The following is a 22,097-nucleotide window of genomic DNA, read 5'->3' on the forward strand; positions in this document are numbered from 1 at the left end:
GATTTTTTTTTTCATTGAGAGGTGTTGGCAGAGGTATTCAGCTTATGTATGGTATGTGTGTCTTTTGAGGGTATTAATATGTAAATTCAGATGTAGTTCTGGATGATATTAAGTGGTTTGAATCGATGTTGCCTTTGTTCATGGTTGATGCGCATCACTTAATATCACTTTACATTTCACATTAGCTTTGATGGAACCGGTACTGTGAAAGTGATACTGTGAAAGCGGTACTGTGAAAGATTTTCATTATTGAACATGAACCCCATGTTAACAGTAATACACTGAGGGATATCTGAAGAAAGTGTAATGTGCCTCAGATGTTATGATTTCAATATAGCAGCCCCCTCTGAGTTCATGTGCTAGGAATGGCTTGCCGTTTGCAGTGTGATCCATCTGGGTGGAATAACTACACTTACTATGGTGAAGTAATGTTAAGTAGGACTGACACATTTGTATTGTTAATTAGGAATCCTTAACTAGGTATAACACTTTGTATTCTAGTCCATATTTGCAGTAAAGGGAAACGATTAGCCTGATGTAGTTTGTTGTGATTTTGATATGTATGTGTGTGTGTGTGTGTGTGTGTGTGTGTGTGGGTTGTATGCACATCTGTGTGTGGGTCAGAACGTGCCTGTGTGTATGTCTGTTATGTGTGTGCGTGCAGTATTAATCCATTCTTCAGTGTAAAGTTAATATTTGGTAGAGAGATTGAGCTTTGAAGTCAGAATGCTACTGGGATGTTAACCAGAGACAGAGTGAATTATGATTGATGCATATAATGTTTATTAGCCTTTGTACTCACCAAAAAATATCTTAAAGGTAAAAACCAAAGCCTTTTCAATAGTGAAGATAAAAAGGGAATTAACAACTCCGTTTCTATTGTCATTTTAAGTGAGTGTAATTTGGCTTGTGAAAGAAAGAATATCTAATTTTTAAAAATAAATATAAATGGTATAGTATACAAAATGCATGGTTTATAAGTCCAAGGGAAAACTACTCTTAGCTGATATGAGCACGGTTTGTCAGGAGGCAATTTTCTGTAGCACTTTCAAATAAGAAACTCTTAGTGTTGAGGGCCATGGTCTTATACTGCAAATTTCTGTGTCCCAATGTCCAAAAACAAATTTGAGTTCAGCGTAGATATTCCCTAAAGTCATTTCACTCAACACGTTGTTAATACCCATTTTCACTTGTGTTGTCCAAGGACACTTTGCCTAGAAATTGGACACAAAATGACACAGCAAGTGGCATCCTTTGAATTAACGACTTGTCCAGTTAAGTTAGATGTTATTTTTAGTCTTTATTTGCTTTCATGATTTCCATTTTTTTAAATCTGCCCACCCTGCAGAGAGACCTCAATATATAGATGTTTCAGAGGCATCAAAGTAATGAGGCATAACGAGTACATGTCATTTTGATCTTGAGCATGGAGGATGGAAGCACTGCTATTGAAGCACCTGACCTCATCCACGAGCTTCCATTTACCCGTGAAATACAATATTTAGCGATTGCCAGTGTTTGGGGCCTGAAGCTCATTAGAGTTGCGGCATAGTTGCAGAATGTGCCCCCGCCTCTAATCTTGAGCAGAATCTTTGACAGTATCAGGCCTTTCATAAAGGACGAAAGCCAGCTTTGCACACATTAGTATTTCCGTTAGAGTGTGGCGGCGTTATCGTGCGGCTGTGCTGTCGGAGAGCAGTGCAGCTTGGCCAGTGGCGTTATTTCAGAACCGTTAGCAAAACCCCCGAAGTCAAGCCATCGGAGAACCACGGGCCTTGGCAGGAGGAGAGGGGAGAGCGTTTCATCCGTTCCTGTCTGTGACACATGAGGTCCAGGCATGGCCTTTTATTGACTAGGTTGACAGGGCATTTCTTCAGTGCTCTTTAATGGGTTTGTTACGCAACAGAGGGTAGCAGGGGGAATTTGTCCGGGAGACAGGACGAGACGACCAGAGGCATATGAGAGCACTTCAATCACTCAGTGCTGTTCAAGTGAAACCGATGCCAGTTCAGGCACAAGAGCCCCCACAGGACAGAGTAACGCGAGTCCCAAAAACGTGGATTTATGAAAACAAGCAGACGGTCATATCTGTGCTTCTAGCTGCAAAATTCGAGGCATTAATGGAAAAGGAGGGGTGGAGGGGCACAGTTATCTCTTTCAGACTTTAGACCCAGCTGAGAAATGAGCCTGTATGCGCTCAAACAACTGTGATTTGTGTTCAAATAAGAGAAGATAAGTGAAAACCTTGAACGGCATTGTGAAAGTAATTGGCTGGAATTGGAGACAGTTGTGTAACCACTTGCGTCATACAAAACGGCAGATCTGGCGGGATTTTGGAAAAGGTGGCAAAATATCACCATCCCTCAGGAAAGGATATTTTAAAGTGGGTGGTGTGATTTTGTACTATTAATAATGTAGGATTTTGCTACTGTAGCACCAGTAGTTTCAAAATATAAAACCTTACGGGCTCTTGAAAAAAAAAAAATTCCATACTGATCATTGCATTACACGTTCCATTTTACCAAGGTTCTTTTTGTCTTGGCCCAGTCCCCAGATCCTCCATCATATGGCTTGAGAAAACATGTTTCTGTTGATAGTGCGCTGTCCTTGAAGCACAACCGGGTGGCTAAGTGCATGCAGCACTGTATGTTGTTTCAGATGACATTCACTCGTGGGTAAGCAGTGGGTGCAGCATTGTCTTTGATGTCATAAAGCAAATAAAAATGGATAGGACTGTTCCTTCCAGTACATTTAGTGCTGCATAATGCCTGAATGAACCGGCAATACTCACTGGACTGTGCATCCGGAACTACCTGGGTTGTTTGAATGGAATCAGCCTCAACAGAAGAGAAGGTGCTGAGTTTTTTCCCACTCCTCACAACAATCGCAAATCATAAACCTGACAGCGGGGGCGGTTCATTTAAACTTTACGAGAGGGCTGTAGTTCTTAAAGAACAAGTTACCATAGCAGATTTTGCAACTTAAGACCAGCAAGTAGGAGAAAGATGGATCTATGGTTGCCCTCGACAAAGTAATTACACTTCTGCCTTAATAACCACCCATTCTTTCTTCTTCGTCGTGTGCTGCAAAATGGCATGTTTGTAGTGCGTGTCCACCTACCTCTCATCAGTGCTGTTCTTTTGTGTGGCCTTCACTTGGACACGAGGGGGACGTGCGTGGGCAGAGCCACGTTTACAGTGTCACTGGATGTGTGCTGAGGGCATTAGGCCTACCAATTTACCAGGAGGAACAGCGCCCACTTCCTACACGCTGTCTATAATTAAAACATGGGCTCTGTGGGAGCATGGAGGAAGAGCATCCTCAGACACTCAGAAGTATACAATGCAGTCATCTGTCTGGGTTATTAATGAATGAAATCATGAATTATTCTATTAATAATAATGGGGATAATAATAAGAAAAGGCTGTAACAAGGCTGTTTTTTTGAAGTGGGAAAAAAAAAAATCAAGGCAGTGGTTCGTGACCATAGTTCCTCTCAATGCTATCTTTCAGGACTTCTCTTACGACGACTCAAAAGTTGAGTTCAACGTGGATGCCCCCAACGGCGTGGTAATGGAGGGGTACCTGTTCAAGAGGGCCAGCAACGCCTTCAAGACGTGGAACAGGTGCAGTTCTTTTGTTCACCGCAGGACAGCATTCCTGCAGCATCACGGAAACATTCCTAGGATGTTAGGCTTGTATTGTAAGCGGAACCTTAGGCACACAGCACACTGGGGCTTACAATGCGTTAGTTTATGATGTGGGATGAATAGCTTTACAGGTCAGGGAACCCTAGAACACACAGTGACCCTGAAATTCTGTGAAGCCTTCTCTCAAGTATTTTGGCCATACATCTACATGTAGGTTTGTGTATGAAACTACCTGAATCTCACATGGAGTTATTTCCAAAAATGTATTCATGAATTCTTATTTTCCAAACTTTTAATTTGTCAGGTATGTTGCCAGCTAAGAATCATCCTCAGCTTAAATACATTTCGCCTTTTGCAGGAGAAATCAGATGTAATTTAAATATCACCTGGACATCAATGTGTGAATTCAATAACTAATAGAAGTATACATAATAGAGATCCATACCTCCTTGGTGTATGCCGTATCCATTAAAGTGCAAGTCTTTTCCTCCATAGGCAGTTTTGGCAGCGATTCAGGCAAGCATATCCTTAAAATTGTACCATCCATTTTCTCTCCAGCAGTCCATTAAATGCATCTTGAAGTGAGTTCAGCCCACATTTAATGAATCCCTATGCCTTCACAGCGGACCTCCAGGGCACGGGCAACTTGACAGATGGTTTTTTTATTACAAAAGTGCCAAGTGTGACATTATAAGTACACAGCAAGTGGCACTGATACATCTCATCTGCTCCTCTCTTTTTCAGGCGGTGGTTCTCGATACAGAACAGTCAGCTGGTCTATCAGAAGAAGCTAAAGGTGAGTCTCTTATGATTAGTGCATTGAATATTCTGACCTGAATGAGAACTAAGGCTAACGGGGGAGAGTGATCACGTGATTACATTGCAGAGGTTTGTTGTGTTTTTTCAGGAAGGGTTTAGTTCAGTAGTTTAGGTTGATCACCCCGGTGGGGAAAAACACTGTTTCTCCTGAATGGAGAGAAGACATTTAGAAATCTTCCCACTGCAGGAAGAAGTGTACAACATTTGAGTGGAAACCATATGCAGTGAGGGGACATGGGGATGTGCTCTGGGATCAAAGAGAAGTTTTCCAGGACTGCTAGGGTCATTCTATAGAGAGAATTCATCCAGGCCACCACCTGAATGACAAGGAGCCAGGAGTTTATACAGGTGTGGTGATGTTTGAAGTGGGGGCAGGGCCCCATATGACTGACACTGTCCTCCACCTATGATAGGACGCCCTGACGGTGGTGGTAGAAGACCTGAGGCTGTGCTCGGTCAAGCCCTGCGAGGACATCGAGAGGAGGTTCTGCTTCGAGGTCGTCTCTCCCACAAAGTAAGTGCCATTATAAAGCCAAGAACGGGATGTCAGCCATTTTTATTCTATTAACGTTCAGCAATGACTGGGTTTTGCAACTCAGTGGCCCCACCCTCTGGTTCAGACTGCACATTAAAAGAGAAAATAGGGTACTATGTGCCAGAGAGGTGCCAGTGGGTGGTGCTTAGTGTGCAGTTGTCTTCCTGAATTGCTCCAGTGAGGAGCCCCGGCAGCACGGAGGAGTGATGTCTCTCAGATCATCAGCTCTTATTATCAGTGATTCAACCTGACACCCCAAAGCTCCTGGTCTATGGTCCTGTCGACAGCGCTGTACGTGTATGTTCATGTAGGTGCGTGCGTGCATGCATGCATGTGTGTGAGCGTGCATGCATGTTCTAATTCGGCTTGTGACCCTCAGGAGCTGTATGCTGCAGGCAGAGTCAGAGAAGTTGCGTCAGTCCTGGATTCAGGCTGTGCAGGCCAGCATAGCCTCTGCCTACAGAGAGATCCCTGACAACTACTACATCGAGGTCAGTCCTTCTGCTTGGTCCCATGCACTCATTTTTGGGTGGGTCTATAAGGAAGCAAAATTTGCATAAATACAAAAAGAGTGTGTGATTGGATCTACCAAGCCTATATATAGTATGTCAAAGGCCTTTGACTTGGTGTATGCTTGTTCTGTCCACCTAAACACTAGATTCATTTTCACATATTTTTTTTTCAGGAAACTTCAAATAAATTTCAGTCTTCAATTAGTTACGTATGTTAGCTAAGTAACTGTAAGGTAAATTACAGAGCTATAATCCAACAGATTCTCATTTCTGTTAAAGCAGTATCAACCCAACCCCTTACCTTGTGTACTGGGCAGTAAATACTGGGTGTAAAAAGCTTGTGCTACATTAGCATTCAGGAAAGACCCACGCAGCAGCAGGGGTGAACTGATTGTACATTGCCTCCGTCTGACCGCCCCTCCGTTGTCTCTCCTCAGCGCTTGGACCGGACGGCCTCCCCGTCCACCAGCAGCATCGACTCGGCCAGCGAGCCGCGGGAGCGCAGCGTGCGGGGGGACAGCATCCTGCAGCGGGCCCAGACCATCCCGGGCAACGAGCAGTGCTGCGACTGCGGCCAGGCCGACCCGCGCTGGGCCAGCATCAACCTGGGCATCCTGCTCTGCATCGAGTGCTCCGGCATCCACAGGTAAACCCGCCGGCCAACGCTCTCGCAACACTGCCGCAACATCGCCACCGCGCACTCGCAACGTATGCGCTGCCATGTTGCCGCTGGTCTGTTTGCCACCCGTAGCGCACGTTACACATTTTTAAGGGGTGCATTCAGAGGTTTAATTTGGTCTTACACACCAAGCTACCCACCTCGGCCAATGTTCTTGAGATACTTGAGAGACCTCCTGCTCATTATGTAACTTCCACATGTAACTTACATTTTTACCACATCACAGTTCTGTTATTAGAATATTATGGGAAGGCTGTCACGCCATGCACAGGCATCAGGTATACGGTGCACTGTCATTCAGTGTTGTCTGTGTATGCTGTGCGGGGTCACTTTATCTCCACTGTGCTGTTCGACTGAGCTTCTCACATGAAATAACACACGTCACTTCCTGTGGGACAGTTCTAATAAGCAGGGTGTATTTCTGTGGTAAATTGCCTTTGGATACTGAAGGCTCTCTGTCTGAGAGCAGGGGAGAAGAGTGAGGACTCTGAAGGGTGATTCATAATCTCAGCCTTTTACTTCTTCCACTCTCTGCACCAGCACAATAGGACAGTAGGATCTGCATTGGGCCGGTTGTCAGCAGTGACATCACATCAAAATTCGTCGGTTGAGTTCCGTGGCGTACGGAATGACAAGCAGGGTATTGAGTGACAGTCAGGGGCCCAGAGCCCCTGACCTCTTAGCAGCCCCGGCCAATCAACAGAGCACGAGTTTTGCCGCCTCAGCCCATCTCTGGATTACCAGGAGAAGGCCCCGCTAATCGGATTGCGTTCACGTTCCCTTCGCTCATCCCGCCGCTCTGAGTCACTGGTCACATGAGCGAGACAGAAGCCTGGGGGGAGTTATTGGGCAAGGGGTTACTGACATAGAGAGAAAGAGCCACTTAAAGCCCCTGCTTCCTTTTTAACATTTAACATTTAGATACAGGCATAGAACTCATACGCAGTGGCTGAATTTCCTTCCACGACTGTGGATCTTTGATTCACAAGGTATTTCTATAGTTTGTAGACCATTTCGGATTTTCTTCAGGAAGAAGATTGATTACTGTTACATAATCGCCAGCCCTCAGCACGGGCCATCTGTTGAATATTTATAAACTCAGAGACTGTGATCTCTTATGCTGGTTCCCACAATGCCGGCTACCCCCCTCCCTCACCCCCCAAAAAGGGAATACATGAGCATGTACTAGAATTGTGTAATACCAGGTTGTAGGAGGCACAGTCTGATAGATGCCTGACAAGGTTAGTTGTCTGTGGACAAGGATTAAGGCCTATGATCTTAGACGCTGATTGATCCTGTTTGTGGTAGAATGAGCTCTAGAACTTTCTGGAAGTAGCTCGTGTTGCATCCAGAGAGGGGAGCTGTAGTAAAAGTCAGATACAGGACAGGAGATGGCAGGTTAGGCACTCTCATCTTTGCAAGAATGCTCTGTTCGTCTGCACTGTTTCATTAAGTGACATCTACAGATTGAAGGAAACAAGACAAGAGGTGCTCCCGACAACCCTCATCACAAGGCTTTTTGATTTGTGCTGTTCTGCATACACTTCCCCAGATCCACATGTTGGCCTCTGCTCCGAAAGCCAAGTGCCCTCTCGCTCTCACTCTCCACACTGAACCAATTTACAGACTTACGAAGTAATGACGAGGAGAGCTCATTTGCCACAAATCCTTTCGCGTAACTCCTCTTGGCTCGACATAAAAAAAGAGTATTTTAAAAAAGCACATTCTTTTCTGTAGGCACCTTTCCCACTTTTCAGAGTTCTCTGGAGTTTTACCTTGTGGGATCTGGATTGCCTGGTCATAGAAGTGACTGGCTCCGCGTCCCAGTTATGTAACTCTCTGCGGTTTGCGCTGACAGCCAGGCGGGCAGACAGGCACAGCACGAAGGCCTCAGATTCGTGTGGGCCGGGGGATAGACTCGGCAGGAGTTTTTTTCGCGGGGGAGGAGAGGGCGAGAACGGTGTGCAGCTCGTCAGCCTGGCTGCAGCTTTATCGCTTCCAGAATGGGCAGAAAGTCAGGGCACTCGCTGGAGTGGAACAGCATTCCAATGTGGTTCCATCTAAAAGAACAGAAGGGGCCTTAGTCATAAAACATTCATGTTTTTCTAAAAACACCTTTTCTTCATTTGAAAAGGGGAAACCAGGTCATAACTCAACACAGTACCAAAAGTTTAGCAAATCATCATTTACTTAATCCAGATCTGACATTTCAGGACTGAAGACGCCTGAAGGAATGATATGACAGTCACTGTGCATTAATGACAGTTCCCCTGTGAATAACTTTTGAGACCGTTTTGAATTTATTCTGAAGTGGACATGTTTTTTTTTTCTTCTTTTCTTCGGGGGTTTGCCGCAGGAGTTTAGGGGTTCACTGCTCAAAGGTCCGTTCTCTGACCCTGGACTCCTGGGAACCAGAGTTACTGAAGGTAGGTCTCTTTTTCCTCCTGGTTTCTTTCAGAAGCCACCACCTGAAACCCAGTCTGTGTGAATGAGATCCCGTCAGAAATGGGCAACAAAGGGTGCGGTCACCTGCTTATGAGTTCTTGCTCTGTTCGCATCTGCAGCTGATGTGTGAGCTGGGGAACAGGACGGTCAACCAGATCTACGAGGGCACGTGCGAGGAGCTGGGCCTGAAGAAACCCGGGCCATCGAGCTCAAGGTGAGACATCTGGAGTGCCTGCAGCCTCCAATCAGCCCCATCTGTAAGCTGTAAGCAGCATCAGAAATATGTGATGTACACAATACCAGCTAAAAGTTTGGACACACCTGATTGAGAGAATGGGAAACATGCATTCAAAAACATTTTGATCTCGACTTACTCTTAAATGCTTGAAATTTGTTTCAAATAAATAGTGAAGTTGATGCCTATGTATTGAATTTCTTTCCAAAAATAATATTGATATATATAAAAACAATATAAAAAATATTGTTTGGCTACTTTGAAGAATGTAAAATGTAGGATAGTTTTGTGTATCCAAACCTTTGACTGGTACTGTATATGGAAATATGAAATAAAAGTCAAATGAGGAAAAAGGGGCAGAAAGTGACATGAAAACAGCAAGAACAGTAACATCAGCACAGCCAGTGACAGCCGTCTGTCCCCCGACCGCTCCCCCCGCACAGGCAGGAGAAGGAGGCGTGGATCAAGGCCAAGTACGTGGAGAAGAAGTTCCTGAAGAAGATGGCGGGCGGCGAGGCGTTGGCGGACGGGGACCGCAAGTCACGGCGCTGGAGCGTGAAGAAGTGCCAGAGGCACAACAGCTCCATCAAGGCTCCCAAATCCCGCCGGAAATACAGACAGGACCCCGGCAGCGCCTCACCCGGCAACCTCTCATCAGGTACCCTGCCTGGCTGCCTCACAGAGCTACTCACTTCCACAACTCAAATATGCTAATATTTTTATTATTATTCCATGTCTAAAAATATTATTTATTACAATATATTGTATACTGTATGTTATATTAGTATATATAATATTATTATATATGCTGTATACTGCGTGTGTTTGTCACATAAATCATTGCGAGAAGTGTAGTTTGCATTTAATTACCATATGTTGTAATATATGTACATGTATCTTGAAGCACTATATTGGCTGTCTGACTGTGGGTGCATTCTTGCGTGTTATGTTACCAAAGCTGGTTGTGCATTTGCCCTCTTTCACTCTGACTATGCCTTCACAGCCGCGGCCGCCAAGTTCCGCAGAGACTCACTCTTCTGTCCCGATGAGCTGGACTCCCTCTTCTCCTACTTCGACACGGGCTCCGGGCCACGCAGTAAGTGTGACATCATCTCACCAGGAGATCACCATCAGCCCACCATTCGTATAGCACTCCCATAGTGAATTAATACAGACTGGCTCCACAACAAACACATGACATGCGTCAAAATGGGGACGGCTCTTTGTGAAAACAAAACCCAGGCCTCACTGTTCGGTTGGATAAACAACCACAGAATGAATCTTTGCTTGGCACATTCAATGAACCCTGCTTTCAGATACTGACTTTTTCCAGAGAATGTAAAATGAGTCTTCAGTTACTAAATCAAATGAAAATTATAAGATACACTACTGAGAACTTTCTAGAGATCAGCCATCTTAAATGATGGGAGAAGCAGCCCATGACATTAGTAGGTAATGTATGCAGCTTGGTTATAAGTACCACAGGGATTTGCAAGCGAGACCAGAGTGAGGTAATGTGGGCAGTGGAAGGACATAGCAGGGTTTTATGGGATGGGAGATGGGATGACAGCCTGGAACGTGGTTTACAGATGTGCGGATGCCCGGTTTAGAGAGGCAGTGGGGGTGACTAACGTGTCCTTGGCTTGGCGCTTGTTGGCCCGGCAGGTCTGAGCAGTGACAGCGGCCTCGGAGGCAGCACGGACGGCAGCACGGACATCCTGGTGTTCGGGTCAGTGGTGGACAGCGTCACAGAGGAAGGTCAGTGGATCAGGGCACCGGGTGGGGAATGGAGAGGGGAGTAGTCAATGGCTGATAAATACAATGCAACTTTAGCTTGTGTTTCTGATTAAAACCGTTGCAAATGGAGCTTTTTTTTAGCTGTAGTTCCATTGATAATGCTGTATCGCACTTCATTGAATCAATATAGTTGTTGCAAAAAAAAACTTGGAAAGATTGAATGTATAAATATAAAGTCTAACTGGTGAGCAAAAGAGGTTTTTCAGCATTCTATGTAAGAATAACAAGTTCACATGCAAGTAAATGAATTTATTTACTTACATATTGCATCTTCAGCAACTTTTAGTTTACAATAAAGCAACAAAGGAGAAGCAAGAGCACATTTTCACATTATTATTACTCGTGCATAACCTGGAAAAGCTTTCTTTTCAGTAAAGAGAGAGAAGACACTTCCTCCCTAAAGGCAGGATCTTGTTTCCCATAATTCCTCAGCAACAGCTTGTCTGTACCCACGGGCAGTACCAGTGTCTCATTAGTACACAGCAGAGACATGGACTGCAGGGCTTTAACATCGTAGCCTCTGCCTTATATCTCCCCGGCTGATCCCAAATTTAATTACGTGATAAAACTTATATGTACAAGTTGAGACAGAATTCATCACCAAATGCTCTGCTTTTTTTTTTAACCCGTGATCCTTTATGTTGAAAAGCTGTGGGAGATGAGGAATGGAGCACAGTGACTGTGTGTAACCCGTGATGCCCCTCTCTCGCTCTCTCTCTCTCTCTCTCTCTCTCTCTCTCTCTCTCTCTCTCTCTCCCTCTCTCTCTGCAGAGTGCGAGGAGTCTGAGGAGTCGAGCGGAGAGGCGGAGCTGGAGCCGGAGACGTCCGACCCGGAGGACCTGCGGGACCTGCACCCGGGGGCGCTGCTGTACAAGGCGTCCCGGGCGCGCAACCTGCCCGTCATGGCCGAGGTGCTGGCGCACGGGGCCGACGTCAACTTGGTCAACGAGGAGGACGAGGGCAAGAGCCCGCTGATACAAGCTGTGACGGGGGTGAGTCCTGCCGTGGCCACGTGCACGTGCATAAATAAACACGTCCCCATTCAATGGAGTCCGGTGTTTTTGTGATGCACTCAAGACACACACATGTACTGCACACAGACATTCAGCTGAAAATTCTACTCTCTCAAGCATACGTGCACATGCACTTATCATTTGTTAATGAGAGGTCAAGAGATTCTTCCTCTTCCTGTATTTCCCTGTACACACTCCTCCTTCATTGATGAGTAAGTGCTTTATATATGTTATATAAAGCCATTCGGCTCCTTATATGACTGATGAAAGCTTACTCTACAGCATGTTAATCCACTGTGTGGAAAGAAAAACAACAGCTTTTTATCTTGCACAGTTACTGGGCAGAGGCAGAATTTCTGCTTTTTCTTCAAGGCACTGGAAAGTTTAAAGTCTAGGGTGTACAGCAGCCCACAAGCAGAGACCCAGAGTCATTGTCAGTCCATGTTTCCCAGCTTTTGGCCTTCCTCCCACCCCGGATGCTTATTAAAGTCTGCACTCAATAATGAGCTTGATCCAAGGGTGCCGTCTTGCATCTCTTCTCCAAAAACTGTTTGTTGTGGGCTGCATTGTCTGATCTCCAAGTTAACAAGCACTTGACACTCTTTAACTGTCTCTCTCTTTATCTCTCTGTCTGTCTGTCCTGCAGGGCTCTCTGATTGCGTGCGAGTTCCTGCTTCAGAATGGGGCAGACGTCAACCAAAGAGACACACGAGGGAGGGGACCCCTCCACCATGCCACATATCTGGGACACACAGGGTAAGCACTGCCTTAATGTCCTACTGCTGAGATCCATCCCACATCCCCTCTCCATGCATTCATTCATTCATTCATTCATTCATCCATCCAAACCTAGAACAGTAAATACCTTTTTCAGAATATTGCTCTCAAATTCAGCCACTGACTAAATCCACCCAAGGCCTGACATTGTTTTCCAAAACAGGTGTAATTGTGGGTCACCACAGGAGACACTGGTCTGTGTAGAGTACTGTCTGCACTGTTAGGAGTCAGAGAGTAGACTCGCCCTGCAGGACTCACTGGGTTTGTCTCCACATGCAGGCAAGTGTGTCTGTTCCTAAAGCGGGGCGCCACTCAGACCGACGGGGATGAGGATGGACAGGACCCCCTCAGCATCGCCGTGCAGGCGGCCAACGCAGACATCGTCACCTTGTAAGTAGCATTTAGTGTTCTTACTGAAAAATACTACTTCACGTTAGTTTTTTCCCCATACCTGTAGTGTATGTAGTACAGCTTTTAGAGTAGGTGAATGGTATTGGTCTAAAGCCCAGGTTTCTGAAAGCTTTATTGCAATGATAGATTCCTGTTTAACCCTGTCCTTCACCCTCCCTTTCTCTCTCCAATGTCTCTCCTCCTCCCTCCCTCCCTTGCTCCACAGGCTGCGTCTGGCCCGGATGAACGAGGAGATGCGGGAGTCCGAGGGCCCATTTGGACAGCCAGGTCAATATCCCAGCAGCAGCCCCACTGAGCAGCAGTATAAGAAATGCATTCAGGAGTTCATCTGCCTTAACATAGACGAGTGTTAGAGGGGCCGTCCAGCCCCCGGCATTGGGGGGAGGGGGAAGGGGGCGGCAGTTTGGACAGGGATGGGAGGTGGTGTAGAGGGGGAACGGCTTTAAACCGGGAGATGGTGGGGCAGCCCTGCTGGGAATCTTGTGACCAAAATCCAGGAGGTGACCTCTCCACACAGCATTCCCCACAGGGGCCCGGCTCTTGCCTCTGGCTCTCCAAACCATATTGATTTTTTTCCTTGGAGGGCTGGGCTTGCTCTTTGCAGTGTTCACCCACCAGTTTGTACCATACAAACATGTTGTTTGAGCCAGGCTGCACCGGCAACACAATAGCGGCTGGTACACAGGCTTTGTGACCACAACAAAACCAGCCAGGAATGACGACCAGTGTCCACTGGGGCCCAGCAGATTATAACAATCGACTAGTTCTGGTTTGTTGTGTAGTTATGCCGTGGTTCTGGCCTTGAAGGCATGATCCATGAGTCTCATGAAGTCATCACCAGTTGGTGTATGAAATGTCTCGCTCGGAAAGGCAGTTCGTAAGGGAACTGCTGGTATTGTATGGTCGTTTGACCGCAGGGAAAAGGTGACGGGGGTCACGCACTGTTGATTGTTGATTGATTGGTTGCTGAAAATGAAGGAGTGAATTTGGCAATGGCGGGCCCTCATGTGAGGGACCTCCCACTGTCTCACGCCTTTATTCAGAGAGCATTCTCCCTGATGATGTAAGCCACAATGGGGTCCAGTATAACCTGCAATACTTGCAGGTAGTTGGAATCAGGGAGGGTGAGACACAGTTTGTAGAGTAATCAACATTCAATGAGTTACAATACTGCTAATTTTGCCGTCTGGGCACTGGGTCACAATTCCTAAAAATACAGGCCAACCACCTGAAAGACCATTTAAACGGGGACCACCTTTACAGTCTTTACAACTTTACAACTTTACAAGTGTTTGAACTTTTGTGTAACTTTTCTACAATTTCACTTTTAACTCAGTGTGATTTTTAAACCAGGTCTCTGGTAAATGTGGCTTGTGAGCTTGGGAAGCTGTTGTGGTTACAAAGTCTGAGATGCTTGGTGTCATCACGGGTCCAAACGCCCACAAGTCCGCGGGCATTTTACGCTGGTGATCCTCAACACGAGGTGTCTCACCGCCATTACGTCACCCCAGCTTGGGTCAGAGCACGCTCAGATGTCCTCTTATCGTGACGATTTTACCCGTGTTCACGAAAGGTGGGGAGGGGGTCCATTTTTCGGAAGCTGACTCGGTCCTATATCTTCTTTTCATAAATGCAGTATTTACAGAAGTCTGCCTCTGTTCAGCCTGTGTTATAGTGGCATGAGGTGATCATTTTTTATGTGTTTGTTACAAAAATCGGGGGGAGGGTTAGGAGGTGTTTGGGGGTGGGTACTGATGAAAGAAAAGATTACTGTGATAAGAATATCGGAAGGGCTTTAGAGAGTTCACGAGGAGCCAGTCATTCTTTTTAAGTGTGTGTACATATATATGAAATAATGTCTTGGAGGAGACTATTTATTTGAGACAAAGTAATAGGATATTATTTAGACTATGTAAAAAGGAACTTGGTGCACTTTTCCTACACACAGTATTTTGATTTGTTTCGATTAATTTTTAATGTTGTTTTGCAACCTTTTTCTTAAATAGAGTATGTGTCATTTTACGTGTTTTTTTAATTTATATGGTTTCGCCCAGAGGAGTAGTGCAATGGTTATTTTAATACAGATCAGCTGTATTGCTCTAGCGTTTCTTTTTATGTTGTGTCATTGTTCTTTCATTTTTAATCAGACATCATAGATTTTTTTTTTCTATCCGATATATTTTATGTTTTACTCTCCAGTGCAAACATACGAAATCAGTTCATCAACACTTTGGATCATTGTTACATGCTTGTTCCTAGGAAACCAAACTGTTACTGAACAACAGAACAATGGGAGGCTGCTGTTTTGGGGGTTTTTTTTTAAAAGCAAAATTGCTACTTGAGCGATCCATCTTAACTGAAGATTTAAAAAAAATCTTGTTGATACAGTTTACATATTTGTATCTATATTTTTAAACCTCATGGTTTGCAGTCATTCGATGTATTACGATTGCGATAATATTCGTCCTCAGACTCCCTGAGTACTGCATGGGTTGACGTTACCCACTTCTTTCTAAGCTCTGCTGTCCATTTGTTTCCTTCTTAAATCTGTGTGCTTGTCAATATTTGATATCTTGTACAATCCTTGATGAGATCCTAGTAACGTGATACCAAATCTTAAGTATGACAGCTGTGCATAAAAGGAAGCATTGGAAGGGGGCAGGGCGGGGTGGTCTTCTCGCAGTCTTTGGCCTGAAAGAAACTGAAGCACGGTCACGCTGGTGGTCCGTATTATAGGTCCTCCTTGCAACTGCGCACTCTCACCCCAGGCAGAGAGGCAAAGACTCTTCTTCAGCATGTTTTTCAAGCAGACTGTTGCGTAACGCCAGCCTGCAGTCTTCTGCTCTCTCGAATTGCTCAGATGTCAGCTTTGCTGTTTGCTGGAAGCGCACGGCTTTATATGTGATATCAGTACGTGACTGCAGCTTTTTTTTGCGGCTTGGAATTTCTGTCGTCTCTTCATCTTGGTAGGTGATGCCGTGAGTCTAACCTGAGGCTATCGGAACCAAATATGGTACCAGCGGGTGTTTTTTTTTTTTTTTTTTACACCTAGACCAATGCAGTATCAGTAAGATGGCTTGAAACCACATCAAACATACAATGATGGTTACATAATTGTATCTGCCCTTGGCATAATGTAATGTTTTGTTCTCACTATTATAGAATACAGTTATATAATTGCTAAAAAAAAACCTCTCATTATAACCTTATAATTGGTCCCTTTGAGCTTGTCTCAGATTAAGCACTCATTTTGTTCCTCTGATGAGCTGAGCTCATCGATATGTCAGATACTTCACAATTCACGTGAATGGCAGGAGTATGGGGTGTAAGGTTCTCTCTTCGATCAGCAGAACAAAGAGCCTGCTCGGGCATTGTATTTATGAGAAGAGACATTAGACATCTTTAATCCGGGCAATGTCACGCAATTATCAAGTTACTTTCTGCCAAAGACTGTTTAGGAAAGGATGGTGTACATAGGGTGAAACCCTGCAAGTGAACAAATCCTAACAAAGTGCAACCATTTTTACCAATTTTCCTCTCATTTCCTGATTCATTTAGGGGGATAAATTCATACTTCAAAGGTTGAAGGAGAATCTGTCTACAAGTGTTGGTGTAGTTTGATGAAGTCATTCATTTTTGTCCTGAATGGCTTTGTACAGTATGGACATTGTTTTCAGACATAGAGGCAGAACATAGTAGTTGTTCAGGTAGTAGACATGCCTGATTTCTCTCCTTAATGTACCTTTTCCCTTAGAACAGTAAAAAAAAAAAAAGAAAGCACTTTCAATTGGACCCAGTGATTTAAATGAATGTGCAGAGGACAAAATATAATAAAATGGTTCAGTCCAGCTTTCTTTTACGCAACAGAAGCTGCAGAATGGGCTATACCATTCTAAAGGTAAAAGGGGAAGCATATTAAGGGCATTTTAACTGTGAGAAAAAGCTAAATGATTAGTGACCAAAAGAGTGAGGTGTACGCTACGCCAGCAGACGTGTTAAGTGTCGTGTCTTTGGGTTGTGTGTTGTTAACATGGGTGTAGAAGACGCTTCTAAACAACTGTGCTGTAAATATGCTGAAGCATCTAACACTGACTGCCTGCTTTTTTGACATACTGCTGTGAACCTTTCCTGTATTCTTTTTGTTTGTTTATTTTCCTCTCGCTACAATCTGTACAATATTTTGAATATTGTTGAAAAACCTATTGTCAATCTCAAGATATCCGTGTATGGTTTACACTACTGCAGTCCTTTTTAATTTATTTTTCTTTGCTTTTTTTTTTGATTTCCCAATTGTCTTTTGAAAACACTGAAAAAATTACTAAGAAGAATAAAACAAAGAAAATCTGGATGAACTCCTAACCCCCTCTGCTTGTGCTTTATTTCTGACTTCCTCCCCCCCCAAGCAAACATATAACGTTCACACAACATTGCTGTTACGCCGTGGTAATCATGTCACGCTGCTGCAACGTCGTGGCGATGCTCTGAGAACGTTGTGTGTGAGCTAGGCCCTGTCTGTAACACTCTGTGGGTTAACATTTCTGCTTTGCCAGCGCAGCTAACTGCATTAACCTCAGGTGTGTGGTGTCTGCTGGGATGGGCAGGGGACGCACACTCAAACACTGCAGCTCCTGGAGGGTTCTGCTTAACATCCGTCTGCAACGCCTGCTGATTCTTAGAAGCAGTGGAGACAACCAATACTAAATTCCATAACTACAAACATTCATAACGCACTGAAACCTTCTTTTAAAAAGAGGAAAATGGTTTTTCCATTGAAACAATGAAATAACTTCACATTTCCATTTTAATATTACATTAATACACTGCAGTTGCTTAGTAGGTGCTCTTATCTAGAGCAACTTACATAGCTTACCATTTTTACACATTGTCCATTTATGGGGCTGGGTGTTTACTGAGCCAACTTGGCTGAAGAACCTTGTCCAAGGGTACAACAGAAGTGCCCTGCTGTGGAATTGACCTGGCATTCTTCGGGTTACAAGCCCTGCACCATACCTCTACCCCACAGTACATATATGATTCGCACCTAGCAGAATGACATTTTTTAGCTTGATTCACAGATTGTGATCGGCACTACATTTTTATAGTACATCATACTGCAGCACATGGAAATCAGTCACATGATCTAGTTTTTCATGATTTCAATCAGATAGGACTGAACCTAATCACTCCTGTTGATACTCTTTTTTGCTGAATTTTACCACGCAACTCTGTAATGACGTCCTCAGTGCTTGACAATGGTTCACTAGTTTGCGACCTCACTTCCATTTGTGAGTTGAGGTCTGCAGTATACCTTTACATACACAGTTCCTTTGGGAAGGAACTCATTTTAAATTTAAAAACATAATTATGCTATGAAACTAATTTCCCTTCCCTTCCTTACCCAGTTATCAATGACAGCCAAGGACCAGGACCAGAGTTGAATATCTTTACATTAAACCAAAGGAAGTTTTATTGTTGAGAATGTTCTACATTCTCCAGCCTAATGCAATGGCATCTTTTCTCCATAAATCATGTTTCTGGGACCAGTGTGACTATATGGCAGTGGGATATGTGGATTAGCAGTTGGGTCATTCCATGACTGAGGTGAAACCAGGCAGGACACTTAACACCATTGTTATTGGTGTAACAATCAGAAACAGACATGACCTCCACTATTATAAAGCAAAATAGAGTGGGGACACTCTTGTGTTGCTGCTGTTAGCCATAACTGCACCATTGTTTCTCCTTTGTGTAAGAACACTTTTGTTTTTCTTATCAAAATAAGACTGTCAAGAGTCTGTTTCTAGTTAAACTTTTTTCCCCAACATTTTGTTTGGCTTACAGTCACAATCCAGTTATACTGTTGCACAACATGTGACAAGCTTTGCTATTTTGAGAAAACAAAATGCAGTAAGATTGCAAAGAGGAAGAAGGTACACCTTGCTCTGAAAGACATCATGTATACTGCCCACATTTTGTATGGCATATGTCAGTTGTAGATATTGTCCCTTTATATAGCTGGGTATTTACTGAAACAATAAAGATTAATTATATTCCTTAAGACAGCAACAGCAATGTCTGGCTCACAATTCAATCCATTAATTTCATTTATGTGTATTTCTTGTTTTTCCAAAATATTTATTGAGAAAACACAAAGACCAATGACAGGATTTGTAGTAGGCTCTACTTACAAACATTAAGGCTGATGCTCTAGTGCTAATAAAAACATCTTCACAGCTAACACGACATCCTCACAACATTCTTGGAACATTGTTTTGATGTTATCCTGAGGCTACAAAGTCATAGTCATATTGCCCTTCACCCTCAGGGTCAATAATGCTGAAAAGCTGCTTAAGCTCAGTGGACTTCTTAATTCTGATCCTATTTTTTTTTATTTTGTTTGACCTGACATATTGAAAATGGTGAAAAGGGGGTTAAACTGACTCTGTTGTTGCTTCCTTAGATACGGGTGTTGCCACGACCACCAGGAAAATAAAGCACAAGGATTTTCGGGATAGAGTGAGTGAAGCTTCGTGGTCCTCATGATGGGTTCTGTTTCTTTGCTGGTGTGGTGTTTCCTGGGAGATGGTCTGTCTTTTTCCAACAGTTATTTTCCAGATGGGTTTTTTTTTTGCCTTGTTTGACTCTTCAGACATAAAAAATGTGCTCCATTTTAGCTGGAAAGGAATGCATTTTTCCATATTTGAAAGGCCATCAGCAAATATTCCCCATATGTCCTGGCCTTGGATCTACAGTATATCCTTTGACTAATGATCAGCAAATCACATCTTTGATGAATCGTTGTAGATTCTCATCGTGCCAGATACGTACAAATATATATTGGTTTCATGTGAAAAATGAACACTTCATTTGAAGTGAATACTTCACTTCCTGTTGGTTTTGTTCATTAAATTCAGGCCACAATGGGCTCTTATTCAGCTTCTCCAATCAAACCACCCTTCAGTTCATCAGGGCATACAGGAATGTTAGAGTCTTTATTGTGGCTGGCCCACATTTACATTTTATCATTTCACAGACACTCTTATCCAGAGCATGTCCAGAGCAACTTAAAAAGTAAGAGTAGCTAGAACAGAAGCTAGTGGTCTAAAACAGACCAATTTATATTAATGTAAAATACCAGACACACTGTAGAATGAGTATTCTTAGTATTCATTTTTGGCTTGAATTGTACAGGAGATCTGTATAGTTTTTGTTCCAAATAAAGTCAGTTCACTGACATACTAGGAACACTTTATGTCCCTACTACAGAATAAAAGCCTGGCCTCCCTGTCCTGTGAAAAAGGCTGTACTACTCTCAGTGAGTCTTGATTATCAGAATGTTTGGGTTTCTTATGTGCACCCGTGAGTACACTGAGCAAATCAAAACTCAAATGCCATTGTAGGGAGTTCAGGCTGTGTTCAGAGACAGTGATGCACACATAGCTGTCATGTAGGTTTTCCTTTCATTCAATCAGTGTATCAATCAATAAATTTGTGTCCCAGATCATTAGTCAAGGGAATCTCAGGATCACTTGGTCTTCGGGATGGGGCAATCTGGTGTGTGGTGTTCGAGGTGTTCCTCACTCTATCCTGAAAAGGGTTCCATTAAAAGCGACCACTGCTTTGGAACAAACCAACTGTGGTCAGCTTTTCATGGATACTTGTGGTAACAAAATAACAAGTATTGCCATGAACAATCGGTATCCATTATATGCACAGTATATAACTGTTCCTGTGATAAAGAGTATAGGCAGAATTTTTATTTTATTTGAATAAATAATACATAAGACCTTAGCTTTTGAAAGCATCTATTCTGCATTAAATATTTTGACCAGAAATTTTCACAGCATATAATACTTTAGTAGGGCGTATTCATAACAGCATGTAATGGATACCTAAAGTTGTGTTGTGAATGAAACTAACAATGTAAAGGTATTTCAGTTCTCTCTCTTGTATTGCATTAATTCTATTTTTTTCTTGTACAATACCCGATCAACCCTTTGCCAACAGATAACATTCTCACAACGCTAGTATAGCATTGTAGGGACATTACTGCAATGCTACACGCGTTGAGAGAGTGCTATGTGTTTGCCCTTTCACGAGGACATCAGCTCAGCTTCCCTGGGTTGCTTTGTTGTGAATCTCTACCTTTTTCACTACGGACTCGTAATTAATAACAATACTTGAAATGACTTATTGTGAGGACAGTTTCAACGATGTGTCAGTGTTCATGTGGAAAAGCGAGTCAGTTGGTGTGACATGAATATTCTCATTGTTCTGTTTCCACCTACCAGCAGTCAGTTAAGATGTTGCATTTAAGAGGTGTTGAGAGAGATATATAATTGCTAACATTCAGGAGTCCAAGGATTAATATAAATGTTTTGCCAATGCTTTAATATCAAAACATGCTAAACACACCAGGTAAGAGAAAAGCTGCAATGTCCTAGTCAGCAGATTTGACTTCGTTCTTGTGTAAATCTCTGATTTATCTATATGGACTTGTATCTCTCAGTGCAGGGATTCAGAAGATGTGATTTATTTCTGTTTGAATTTTATTCTCCTCTAGGGGGTGCTGTATTGAAAATGGGTTGAGTGGGTTTATCATTCATTCACTCATTTTATTGATCTGCTGTTCGTAGCCCTGAAAGGATGATGTGTGCTTCCTGCAGAAGGCTGAAGGACAATACTCCATGATACAATGCAGGGCGTGACAGTGGAGCCCCCCCGTGACGTGTCTCCCCTTCTCCCCCCCACCACCCCTCTCTTTCAGGGGACACCACGTACGTCGACATCTTTCGGGAGTTTTCTCACATGGCGTCACACGATCCCGAGAAGCTGAAGAGGAGGAGCATGCACTTCCGTCACTCCTTCAGGTAGCCCGCTCTGGCGCCCGCGGAGAGGCCCTCGTCGTCTTACTTGAAGAACGCCACCGTCACTTTCCAAGGTTCCAATTCGTCCCTTCATTGACCCGGAATCCCCCCCCCCCACCCTGTGATAAGAAAATCCTACGCAGGACATACAAGGAGTAACACACTAGGACCCTGTGCTATGACTCAGTCCCCACAGCATTGCTAAAGAGTAGCACCTGACGATGGCAGGATGTTGCTCATGTTTAATAGAGTATCTCATATCAATGGTGTTTTGGCCTCAAAAAAAAAAAAATACAATCTGAACCAAAATGTAACTTGAAGAGAACCAAGGGCTGTTCTTTTTGGTTCTCAATGGTTA

At 43.8% G+C, this 22,097-nt stretch overlaps 1 protein-coding gene across 4 annotated transcripts in view; it reads left to right on the forward strand.

Annotated features, from left to right (window-relative positions):
* The window catches only part of LOC118779118 (arf-GAP with coiled-coil, ANK repeat and PH domain-containing protein 3-like), a 96,301-nt gene extending 74,452 nt beyond the window's left edge, over nt 1-21,849 (forward strand). Inside the window, exons 11-26 of one of the 4 annotated variants that reach the window (XM_036531019.1) lie at nt 3,513-3,625; nt 4,394-4,445; nt 4,882-4,982; nt 5,383-5,494; nt 5,953-6,161; nt 8,551-8,620; nt 8,759-8,853; nt 9,318-9,532; nt 9,878-9,970; nt 10,531-10,632; nt 11,443-11,663; nt 12,331-12,440; nt 12,741-12,851; nt 13,078-13,139; nt 19,333-19,388; nt 21,640-21,849. In XM_036531019.1, coding sequence (XP_036386912.1) covers nt 3,513-3,625; nt 4,394-4,445; nt 4,882-4,982; nt 5,383-5,494; nt 5,953-6,161; nt 8,551-8,620; nt 8,759-8,853; nt 9,318-9,532; nt 9,878-9,970; nt 10,531-10,632; nt 11,443-11,663; nt 12,331-12,440; nt 12,741-12,851; nt 13,078-13,139; nt 19,333-19,388; nt 21,640-21,708 — 1,791 coding nt within the window. In that variant the 3' untranslated portion in view covers nt 21,709-21,849. The remainder of the gene's footprint in view (nt 1-3,512; nt 3,626-4,393; nt 4,446-4,881; nt 4,983-5,382; nt 5,495-5,952; nt 6,162-8,550; nt 8,621-8,758; nt 8,854-9,317; nt 9,533-9,877; nt 9,971-10,530; nt 10,633-11,442; nt 11,664-12,330; nt 12,441-12,740; nt 12,852-13,077; nt 13,140-19,332; nt 19,389-21,639) is intronic. The other 3 variants (XM_036531020.1, XM_036531021.1, XM_036531022.1) reach the window with 3 other exon arrangements.
* Nucleotides 21,850-22,097: the final 248 nt, after the last annotated feature.

Source organism: Megalops cyprinoides, chromosome 6 (genome assembly GCF_013368585.1).
Source record: "Megalops cyprinoides isolate fMegCyp1 chromosome 6, fMegCyp1.pri, whole genome shotgun sequence".
NCBI lineage: Eukaryota > Metazoa > Chordata > Actinopteri > Elopiformes > Megalopidae > Megalops > Megalops cyprinoides.